General features: G+C 45.9%; 1 protein-coding gene across 2 annotated transcripts in view; it reads left to right on the top strand.

Annotated features, from left to right (window-relative positions):
• Positions 1-4,193: 4,193 nt before the first annotated feature.
• carm1 (coactivator-associated arginine methyltransferase 1) overlaps positions 4,194-11,749 on the top strand; it is a 54,190-nt gene continuing 46,634 nt past the window's right edge. For both annotated transcript variants that reach the window (XM_067973105.1, XM_067973104.1), the window contains exon 1: positions 4,194-4,343. In XM_067973105.1, coding sequence (XP_067829206.1) covers positions 4,202-4,343 — 142 coding nt within the window. In that variant the 5' untranslated portion in view covers positions 4,194-4,201. The remainder of the gene's footprint in view (positions 4,344-11,749) is intronic.

Below are 11,749 nucleotides of genomic sequence, written 5' to 3'. Positions count from 1 at the left end.
TGTGGCCGAACCGGTGTTTTATAAAGGTTCATCATAACCTCCTTGCTTTTGTACTCTATGCCTCTATTTATAAAGCCCAGGATCCAGTATGCTTTCTTAACCGCTTTCTCAACCTGTCCTGCCATTTTCAATGATTTGTGCGCATATACCTCCAGATCTCTCTGTTCCAGCACCCCTTTTAGAATTGTACCTTTTAGTTTATATTGCCTCTCCTCATTCTTCCTACCAAAATGTATCACTTCACACTTTTCCACGTAGAATTTCATCTGCCACGTGTCAGCCCATTCCACCAGCCTGCCTGTGTCCTCTTGAAGTCTATCACTACCCTCCTCACTGTTCACTACACTTCCAAGTTTTGTGTTATCTGCAAATTTTGAAATTGTGCCCTGTACAGCCAAGTCCAAGTCATTAATACATATCAAAAAAAGCAATGGTCTTAGTACCAACCCCTGGGAAACACTACTGTAAACCTCCCTCCAGTCCGAAAAACAACCGTTCACCACTACTCTGTTTCCTATTACTTCGCCAATTTCATATCCATGCTGCCACTGCCCCCTTTATTCCATGAGCTTCAACTTTGATGACAAGCCTATTATGCGGCACTTTAGCAAATGCCTTTTGGAAGTCCATATGCACATCAACCGCTTTGTCATCAACCCTCCCTGTTACCTCATCAAAAAACTCAATCAAGTTGGTTAAACACAATTTGCCTTTAACAAATCCATGCTGGCTTTCCTTAATTGATCCGCACTTGTCCAAGTGACTGTTAATTTTGTCCTGGATTACCGTTTCTAAAAGCTTCCCCACTACCGAGGTTAAACTGACTGACCTGTAGTTGCTGGGTTTATCCTTACATCCTTTTTTGAACTGTTGGCGGGGGTTACTGATGGCATGGTTGAAAATAAAAATTTTGAGGTGACTTCAAGATCACAAGAGATGTGGAGGCCATTCGGCCCACCTTACCTCGTCCATCTGGAAAGACTCTACAGTCCCCCTGCAAAGCTTTGTTTGTTAAATTGCTCCAGGGTTTTTGCCTCCACTCCCCTACCTAGATTCCACATCCTGATCATTCTTTCCGTAAGGAACTTCCAGACATCAGTTCTAAATTTTCCGGTTTACATAGAATTGGTATAACTAAATGATCCAAACTTAGTTTAAAGTTTAAATAATTTCTGGTAGATCTCCCCATCTATTCAATGGTTCCTACACTCCAAAAGGAATTCACTGTATAAGCTGTTTAAACCATTTTGATGTGATGAGATGACTACACTTCATTGGCTTTGAGGCACTTTAGAATATCCTGAGGTCGTGAAAGACACTATATAAATGTAAGTTCTTCCTTTATTTCATATGCATTTCCAAAGATGTGCTTTTCCAATAGTGCTGTGACACCATACTGCTGAAAAGATTTAGAAAGTTTCAGTAACATGTAACAAATGGTCAATTCACCACGATAAATATTTGTAATGGATGTTAATATACACTGAGCAGTGAATTTTCCTGCAGTTCACTATCCAAATTAAGAAGTAATGGTAGCCAACATTTATAATCTGTGAGCTGCTGCATCACATGGCATTCCCACAACATCAAAGAAATCAGTCCCTGGTAGTAATATCAGGCCCTCTGAATTTAATACAAGCTTTTCTTTGAGCTACACAAAAGCAGACAGAATATATCGAAGCACAAAAGCACATTGAAGAAACCTGTTGCTGACATCAGACTGCTCACTAAATATCTCAACTCAAACAGTGAACACTAGACATCTATTTTGGTTCATGTTTAATGGTTTCTGCTTCCAGTTGATGTATCAACATTTTAGCCCAGGTCCACTCCCATTCTCCTTAACTGTCAGCTGTGACTCAGTTGATAGCATTCTCATCTCTGAGTCGGAAGGTTGTGGGTTCAAGCCCCATTCCAGAGACTTGAGCGCATAATCCAGGCTGACACTTCAGTGCAGTACTGAGAGAGTGTTGCATTGTCGGAGGTGCTGTCTTTTGGATGAGAAGTTAAACTGAGACCCGGCCTGCCCTCTCAGGTGGACATAAAAGATCCCACGGAACTATTGGAAGTAGAGCATGGGTGTTCTCTTCGGTGTCCTGGCCAATATTTTTCCCTCAAGCAACATCACTAAAGCAGATTATCCAGTGCAAAAACAAGGAAGTTATGCTAAACCTTTATATATTACTGGTTAGACCTCAGCTGGGGTATTGTGTACAATTCTGGGCACCACACTTTAGGAAGAATGTCAAGGCCTTAGAGGGGGTGCAGAGGAGATTTACTAAAATGGTACCAGGGATGTGGGACTTCAGTTACGTGGAGAGATTAGAGAAACTGGGGTTGTTTTACTTAGAGCAGAGCAGGGAGATTTAATAGAGTTGTTCAAACTTATGTGGGGTTTTGATAAGAGTAAATAAGGAGAAACTGTTTCCAGTGGCAAAAGGGTCAGTAATCAGGGGACACAGATTTACAGTAATTGGCAAAAGAACCAGAGGTGAGATGAGTAGAATTTTTTTTACGCTGTGAGTTGCTATGATCTGGAATGCACTGCCTGAGTGATGGAAGCAGATTCAATAATAACTTTCAAAAGGGAATTGGATAAATACATTAAGGGAAAAATTTGAAGGGCTATTGGGGAAAGGGCAGGGGAGTGGCTCTTTCAAAGATCCGGCAAAGGCACGATGGGCCAAATGGCCTGTGCTGTATCATTCCATGATTCATTATTTCATTGTTGTTTGTGGGACCTTGCTGTACTCAAATTAGCTGCTGCATTTTCTACTTTACAACAGTGACTACACTTCAAAAGTACTTAATTGGCTGTAAAGATGAGATGTCCTGAGGTTGTGAAAGTTGCTATTTCAATGCAAGTTCTGTCCTGATGAGTTCCCTATCCCAGTTTCACTCAGGTGGTTTTATTCTCTCCTCCAGGATGTTAGTATATAATCTAATTGAGGTTTAGGTTTTACTTCCAAATGTACTGATTTAAAGTGCATTATAATTTTATGCAGGGTTCCAGGACCATGCCAAAGCTCTGATACATTGAAACTCAAAGCTGCTTTCTGTGCCCAATCTGCCCTCTAATTCTGTAGCTCTCTCCTTTTCGGGTAGAAAAATCATCCCATCTGCAATCCCTAGACTTTCTGCTTCTGACTGGAACTTCACCTCATTTTCCAAATCTTTGCCAATGTCAATCATATTGCAGAAAATACTGCAGCATCAAGCCGTGCTGAGACTGGCTAAAATTGGTCAAAGATATTCAGGTTGCTAAGTTCTGATTCAGCCTCTCTCTTTATGGCTCTTTGTGTTTTACATCAATGATGCGCCGTACTGCACTCGGGCTCCATCCTGTGGATGTAGCCGAAATTACAGCGGCATGCACTCAGGCGCCTCCTGTGGCTCTCCCCGGTAATACAGCGGTCTGCTCTCAGGCTCCCTCCTGTGGATCTCTCCGATATAGACGGTGCTGCTCTCGGGCTCCTCCTGTGGTTCGCCCTGGTATTCCAGCGCTCCTCCTGTGGCTCTCTTCGGTACTGCAGCGCCGTGTTGCCGGCTCCACCTTTGGCTCTCCCCAGTATTCCAGTGATCTGTTGGCGGGCTCCCCCTGTGGCTTTCCCCGGTATTACTACGATCTGCTGGCGGGCTCCTCCTGTGGCTATCACCGGTATTACAGCGCATTGCTCTCGGGCTCCTCCTGTGGCTCTCCCCGATATTACAGCGCCTTGCTCTCAGGCTCCTCTTGTGGCTCTCCCTGGTATTACAGCGATCTGTTGGCGGGCTCCTCCTGTGGCTCTCCCCGGTATTACAGCACCTTGCTCTCGGGCTCCTCCTGTGACTCTCCCCGGTATTACAGCACCTTGCTCTCGGGCTCCTCCTGTGGCTCTCCCCGGTATTACAGCACCTTGCTCTCGGGCTCCTCCTGTGACTCTCCCCGGTATTACAGCACCTTGCTCTCGGGCTCCTCCTGTGACTCTCCCCGGTATTACAGCACCTTGCTCTCGGGCTCCTCCTGTGGCTCTCCCCGGTATTACAGCACCTTGCTCTCGGGCTCCTCCTGTGGCTCTCCCCGGTATTACAGCACCTTGCTCTCGGGTTCCCTCTTGTGGCTAACTCCGTTATCGCAGGTTGCGGCCCGCGTGTGCCCTCTCGCGGGGCCGCGCTTGTTTTAAAGCCGCGCGCCAGGCGCGCTCCCTCACTCGGTTTTAAAATGGCCACCACGGTGTTCCCGGGCGTGCGGCTGGTGTCGATCGGGGATCAGAACGGCGAGATCCAGCGGCACTCGGATCAGCAGCCGCTTAAACTGGAGATTAAAACCACCCAGGACAGCGCTTTCATCAGCCTGTATAGCAGTGAGTAGCGGGAGAGGCCGGGGCTCGGCCCCCGGAGGGAGAGGGCCTGCAGGGAGAGGGAGCCGGGCGTAGGGGGGGTGCACAGAGCGGGAACATTAATCAGGTTAACCCGGGGATTGGATGGGGCCTCGATAACCGCGACACAAAGAGCGGCCTCGGGCTGGGGCTGGGGATGGGTCCCTAGCAGCGCTGGGAAAGCCCGCGGCCTGGGCCGTTTGGTCGGAGATCCGCCGGCGGGTTGGTTCGTCCCGAGTTTCCGGGTTCGGGAGCCGCGGATTTGAGGCGCGCCGAAGCCCGAGGGTGAAATTGGGGCCCGGAACCCTCCCCAAGGCATTGAGGTGCCCTGCTGGCGGTCCGACCCCCCCCCCTCCCCGGCTGCCTTTGGACTCCGGAGCCCCGGTGATTTGTCCAGGTTCAGGGTGTCCGCCTGAACTCAGTCGGTAACTCTTTCCCCACTCATAGTCGGAAGGTGTGGGTTCAAACCCCACTCCAGAGACACATAATCCAGGCCCACACTTCAGTGCGGGGCTGAACGCTACATTTTTCGGGTGGATGTAAAAGATCCCTTCGGTTCTATTCAAAGAAGAGCTAGGAATTTCTCTCGGTCTGTTCATCCCTCAACCAACATCGCTAAAAGATTATCTTGTCATTCATCTCATTGCTGTTGGTACCAGCTGCTTTTTGGTTACATGTCACTTGAACTCCTGGGCCGCAGGAACATGCTCTACTTGGTCAGTTTTTCACACTTCCCATTCGACTTGTCGATCCCTCTGTAGCTCTTTTCGCATTCACTGTGCCTTTTTTTATTTCTTTTATTTCTTTCATTGTCTCCTGTGCATTATCACTTCTGCCGTTTTCTGATTCCCCACAGTAGCACTTTACAGGTCACACTATGTCTTTTTCCCCTGTGTGTGGTCCTTATATCTGTGTGTTCCCTCTCCCTTGTTATGTTTCTTAAATGCTGTTCATCTGTAATATCTTGGTTCTGAGGAAAGTTTTATATTTGAAATGTCAACTGTCGTGTTTATTGGTTTTACCTGACCTGCTGTGTATTCCCAGTGTTTTTTGTTTTTGTTTCAGGTTTCCAGCATCTGCAGTATTTTGCTTTTTGTGCTTATAGATTGGGTTTCTCCTGAACACTTGTAGGAGTTGCTGCAATTTGTAATTGTGGTTTGAAGGTGCTAGCTCATTCTAGTAGATTGTCATATTACATATGTAATAAGTACCAGGGACTAAGCTTCGAAGCTGTAATTGGGCTGAGTGTTGGTGACACTGTAAGCCAAGAGAGGAAGGCATGAATAATTTAAAAAGCTACTAATGTTGAGGCTGAGTTTTGCGATGTCCCTGTTATCGGTCCTATGTAGTGCTGCTTTCGTGTCAACTTTTAGCAGCTCTGATAATTTGCAGAACATATGGAATCCTGACACTATCCAATTGCAGGAGAAGACTGTGATACTTTGTGACAGTTACTGAACATCCTAGCATGATTCACATCTCTGTGAAAAGATTGCCTCCTTCCCCAGTCAAAACAATTGCCCTATTAACTCATACTACAGCTGTAGGTGATTGTTCTACTTTTAGAAAAAGTAAATACTTCTGCATAACCTGGAACTCAGCAATGACAAGATGAGGAACTGGTAGGATGGCCTGGATAGTCTTTAAAAACAACTTTGTTGTTGTTTTAACATCACCCAGAGCCTGTAAATGTGTAATGGATCCATTTGTTCTCTGTCTGCAAGCTAAGTGTGAAAACCTGTTCAGTGTAGTGAATGTAAGGAATCTTACAACACCAGGTTATAGTCCAACAATTTTATTTTAAAATAAAATTGTTGGACTATAACCTGGTGTTGTAAGATTCCTTACATTTGTACACCCCAGCCCATCACCGGCATCTCCACATCAGTGTAGTGAAGGCAGCAGATTCGGGCTACCCAGGGCGCTCTCATTGATCAGCTCCTCGACTAGATTGTCCACAGATAGAACTGCCACACGCACCACTTGTTCGATGCATGATCTGCATAGGTATGTGTTATAGTACACTGCACTGTCCGCCTGTCCTGTCCTTGCTAGCCTACATCGGCTCCTGGTCCCCCAACACTTAAAATTTTAAATTATTTGTCTTTAAATATCTCCATGGCCTTGCCCTATCTCTCTAACCTCCTACATCCAGTTCCATCCTGTCCTTTACTCCAGACTTATGTGGCCCCCACCCTCTTGGCCCACTATTAGCCGCTGTGCCTTCACCTGCCAATGTTCCACTCTCTGCAACTCACTCCATAAACCTCTCTATCTTCCATAAACCCACCCTTTTGACCAAGCTTTTGGTTACTTCCTAATTTGTCCTCCTTTGGCTTTGCGTCCATTTTTCATATGCCTCTGTATAGTGCCTTGTACTGTTTTTTCTATATCAAAGGCACTATATAAATGCTCACTCTGGGGCTGTTTTATAAGAAAACTATTGCAGGGCTGAGCTGCCCAACCTTTTTAAAATGGAAGGGATTAGTAAAAATTGAGGAAATTGTGATAGTGCTTCTAACATGATGCTCAAAAGTAGAAGTTTGCTGTCTTCATGGAAGGCAGCTGTCTGAAAATCTCTGCCTGTGTTCCTTTGATGATCAGCCTTTGGACTCTTTCTGTTTGAGAGAGAACCTGGCAGCAGTAACAGATCCACAGGAAAGCCCATCCAGAGACCCTGCACTCTGACTTCTGTTGGCCTCCTGTCCCTTCTTCACTTAAGTATTAAGTTTGTCAACGTTTGTGGGTTGCAATTGTGCTATTGCTGAGAGTGTGTCGGTCAGGAGTGCACTTGTACCATTTCCGAATGTTCCAACAAGATGTATAAGTCGGCCACAGAGCTGAACTTTGATAGATGTGACGTCTCTCAGATATGTGGGCACCTCTGCTATAGTAGTGTGTAGAGCTGCCCCAGTGCTGCCTTTGTTCATGTCAGACTCTGATTCTGTGTACTTGGAAATGCCGTTCAGGTGTGTGGAGTAACTAGTTCCCCTTTCCTTGCTGGTGTGCTTTGAGCCAGATGTGAACTCATCCTGTTCTGACTTTAAACTGGAAAGAACTTACATTTCTATAGCGCCTTTCACAACCTCAGGATGTCCCAAAGTGCTTTACAGCCAATGAAGTACTTTTGAAGTGTAGTCACTGTTGTGATATGGGCAACATGGCAGCTGATTTGTGCACAGCAAGGTTCCACAAACAGCAATGTGATACTGACCAGATCATTTTTTCTTTGTGATGTTGATTGAGGGATAAACATTGGCCTAGACCAGGGAGAACACCTCTGCTCTTCTTTGAAATGGTGCCATGGGATCTTTTATGTTCACCTGAGAGGACAGAGGGAGCCTCAGTTTAACCTCTCATCTGAAAGACAGCATCTCCGACAATACAACGCTGCCTGGAGTGAGTTGAAGCCACGACCTTCTGCCTTCGAGGCGAGGTTGCTACCCATTGAGCCACTGCTGACATGGCTAAGATATAGAACCGAGTGCATCTGCAGTTCTATATCCTAAGAGGTCAATTTGAGCCCAACATAGGGTTGGCCATTTCTTTGTGACACTTCTCTGAGGTGACCCAACTGAAACCAGTGACTGCTCTAAGCAGTGTGCTGCTACCCTGAGTGGTGTCACTGGGACTCTTGAGGGGAGAGTTTCTTTAACTATTTTGGTCTCAAGTGGCCATGAGCTTTCCCTGGGAGTTCTTGCTGTGTCTCTACTGGCCCCCTTAACTCCTGTGTTGAGCTTGACGCTGTGCTGCGTATTTTGTTTTTAACTCTTAAAAATAAAACATAATTTAAACTTGGCTCTTAATGCTTCATTGAGGAGCCAGATGTTCCCAGACAAAATGAGTTCACTCTGTAGGATGGCCAAGCAAGCTGCAGAATTGGTATATCGACGGGATGAATTATTACACGTTTTGCATGCTCAGCACTCAAGTGCACATTCATTTATCTTTCAGGCTTGCATATTCCTCACTAGACGTACTAGTTACTGTCAGTATGCTGCCTGCGGACAAACCTTTTAAAACGGTTGTAAATATTCATGTTTTTTTTCAGAATTGTACAAAGTCTGGCTCCATATTACTGGGGAATATTTTTATTACAGCTTCATATTACTGGGGAGGGGGTTTGATTGCAGGTCTATTACTTGGAGGGGGGTTTGTTACAGCTCTATTACTGGGGGGAGGGGGGGTTTGTTACAGCTCTATTACTGGGGGGAGGGGGGGTTTGTTACAGCTGTATTACTGGGGGGAGGGGGAGTTGTTACGGCTGTATTACTGGGGGGAGGGGGGTTTTGTTACAGCTGTATTACTGGGGGGAGGGGGAGTTGTTACAGCTGTATTACTGGGGGGAGGGGGGGGTTTGTTACAGCTGTATTACTGGGGGGAGGGGGAGTTGTTACAGCTCTATTACTGGGGGGAGGGGGAGTTGTTACAGCTCTATTACTGGGGGGAGGGGGAGTTGTTACAGCTCTATTACTGGGGGGAGGGGGAGTTGTTACAGCTCCATGACTTGCTGCAGATACAGATCCTTAATTCCAAACACGGGTGTCTTGGAATGTAGAACTGTGAAAACTAACAAAATTGGTCCTCATGATGATATGATGGGTCCTGACCAGTCTCCATTCACATGAAAAAAATGCTCTCCTGGCCACTTGTAATACTTGTGGTTCTTAGTGGGAGTATTTTATAACGTTTTTAAAAATATGTTTCTCATTTAATGTATATTTTGTGCAATTTGTTGTTTCTCCACATGAGACACCTAGTCTAACCCCACTGATTCTCCACACCCTTTAATGTTCCTCTTTCTCAAGCAATTATCTAGTTCCCTTCTTAAAAGTAGTCTTGAGATGTTTAAAGAGGACAGTTGGGGTAATTTTGAAGTATAGTGCTGTCTCCTTTTCAGCAAGTGATGTGCCTTTCTAAGGGATGTTGTAGAGGCAGCTTTGCTCTGCTTGTAACCCTACTGTACCTGACTTGGGTGTGTTTGATGCTGACATTGGGTGAAGGGTGTGTGCTTTTTTCCCCCCCCAACACTGACATCCCTCAGCTTGAAAAGCGGAAAAAATTTAAAAAGCAGGGAATGCTGTACATGGAATGTTGTGTTACAGGGTGAATTGCATTTCTCTTACTTGAGTGTGTTCAGTGGATGCTTCTGGGGGCAGTATTCTATTAAAAAGACCTGATTTGGTTGGCTTTATTTAAATTTTATATATGCTTGGATGGTGCAGGAGACGTAAGTGATATTGTGGGGGACAAGTTCTATAAAGTTATTTGTAGATTATTTCTTTGTAGTTGCTGCCTATCTCTGTGCAGTTTATTTATTTGGGGGGGAAGGGTTGTGTTAATAGTTGGGGAAAACTTCACCAACCAGTTTGAGAAGGCTGCGCCCTTCCTCCTAATGGGCAGGTATTTGCTAGGGGCAGTCAGACTGGGTGAACCTGTACCTGGTGCAGCCGGCAGCCCTGAGTGTCCCAATGGTTGATGTGTGTCTCAGGGTCTCGGAGCCACTTGCCTTCTATGTCTGGAATGGTGCCTTGTGGGCAGGGCATTTTAAAGATGAAAAGGGAGCTTGCACTTACCTGGCACCCAATCATCTCTCTCCGAAACATCCTAAACACTTTGCATATAATGAATTACTTTGAGTGGTGTCACTGTTACATGATCTATTTCTCATGGTGTCCGTTGAGGGAAGAACGTTGGCAAGGACAGCAGGGGAATTCCCTGTTCAGAACAGTGGCAGGCAGGCACTGTCTTGGCTTAACATCTCGTCCTTACAGCACTGCAGTGTCAGTCTAAGACCTGGAGTTGGTCTTGAACCCATAGCCGTCTGACTCAGACGGAAGAGTGCTACCAACTGAACTAAGCTGCCACATGCATTTGGGGAGGTGTAGACCCTTTTTTAAAAAAAAAAATATTTCTAGGTATGTTTTTATAAACTTTATTCTCTTTGGGGGCATAAGATCATGTTTGAGCAGACGGTAAGAACCCTCGCTTCCCTGACCAGACTACAATTCATTTAAATCTGACATTCACCTAGCCAGTCTGAGTCAGCTCCCCTTCTGTACTCCTCTGGTGCATTCCAGCAAGATAGTGCTTTTGATGGTCCACAGGCTCGACCATCCAATGCTCTCCTGGCCAGCCTCCCACCTTGCACTCTCCGTAAACTTGAGCTCACCCAAAATCTGCTGCCCATATGCTAATTTGCATCAAGTCCCGTTCACCCGTCACCCCTGTGCTTGCTAACCTACACTGACTTCTGGTCCAGCTCGGATTTTAAAAAAAATTCTCATCCACGTGTTCAAATCCCTCCATGGCCTCGCCCTTCCCTACCTTTGTAATTTCCTCTGGTCCTACAACCCTCCGATCTCTGCGCTCCTCCAATTCTGGCCTCTTGCGCATCCCTAATTTTCATCGCTCCACCATTGGCGGCCGTACCTTCAGCTGTCTAGGCCCTAAGCTCTGGAATTGCCTCCCTAAACCTCTCCGCCTCTCTACCTCCCTCTCGTCTCCTTTTAAGACGCTCCTTAAAACCTACCTCTTTGACCAAGCTTTTGGTCACCTGTCCTAATATCTCCTTATGTGGCTTGGTGTCAAATTTTGCTTGACAATCACTCCTGTGAAGCACCTTGGGACGTTTTACTTCATTAAAGGCACTATATAAATGCAAGTTGTTGTCTAAGCATGTGCGAGGACTTGAAGCTGCAGCACCCTGACCTGGTCCCTTTTGGCATCTGCATACAGCTTTATTTAATCCGGCCCTGCAAACTAGCATAGCGCGACCACAGGCTGTGTGTCGGTGCAGGTTAATCGTAGGCCTCTTAGTTCATTGGGGGAGGGAGGTGATCAGAAATGGAGTTTTTACAAAAAAAACCTCAAATGTGATGCTACCTTTGTAGGAACAGTCCTGGAGCATTACACATATTGGACGTGACTGTACCTCTCCTGGGATTGAGAGAGAGAATGGACAGACAAACTCCCTGTCTTAATGTTGTTGCTCAGTGGTGTAAGGTGACTAATTAATTCCACATGTGTAGAAGTGTGTTGAGGCTGCACCACACTTCAGGTAACGTTACAGCCTGGTTTTTAAAATCAACATTCAGGAATTCCTACGCCAGCACAATGTTACTGTGAGTATGGCAGAAGCAGGATAGTCCTGTCCTCCTTGGGTTGGTGAGAAGAAAGGTATGTGGGAGGTTTTTTTTTCTCTCTGTCCTACAGACATAGGTTAGAAAAGATTCGAAGTCAGTGAGCAATAGGTGGTGGTTAGTTTGTACAAACTGATTCATTATATTTTCCTCCTCTTTTTAGATGGTGAGTTTCTGACTGAGCTGGGCTCTGAGGTACAGCTGACCAGCTTACACTCACTGTGCCACTAGATGTTGCTGGTGTGTTGG

Source organism: Heptranchias perlo, chromosome 37 (assembly GCF_035084215.1).
Source record: "Heptranchias perlo isolate sHepPer1 chromosome 37, sHepPer1.hap1, whole genome shotgun sequence".
Classification (NCBI taxonomy): Eukaryota; Metazoa; Chordata; class Chondrichthyes; order Hexanchiformes; family Hexanchidae; genus Heptranchias; species Heptranchias perlo.
The sequence above is the reverse complement of the archived record's forward strand: the minus strand, read 5'-3'. Positions and strand labels throughout refer to the sequence as shown.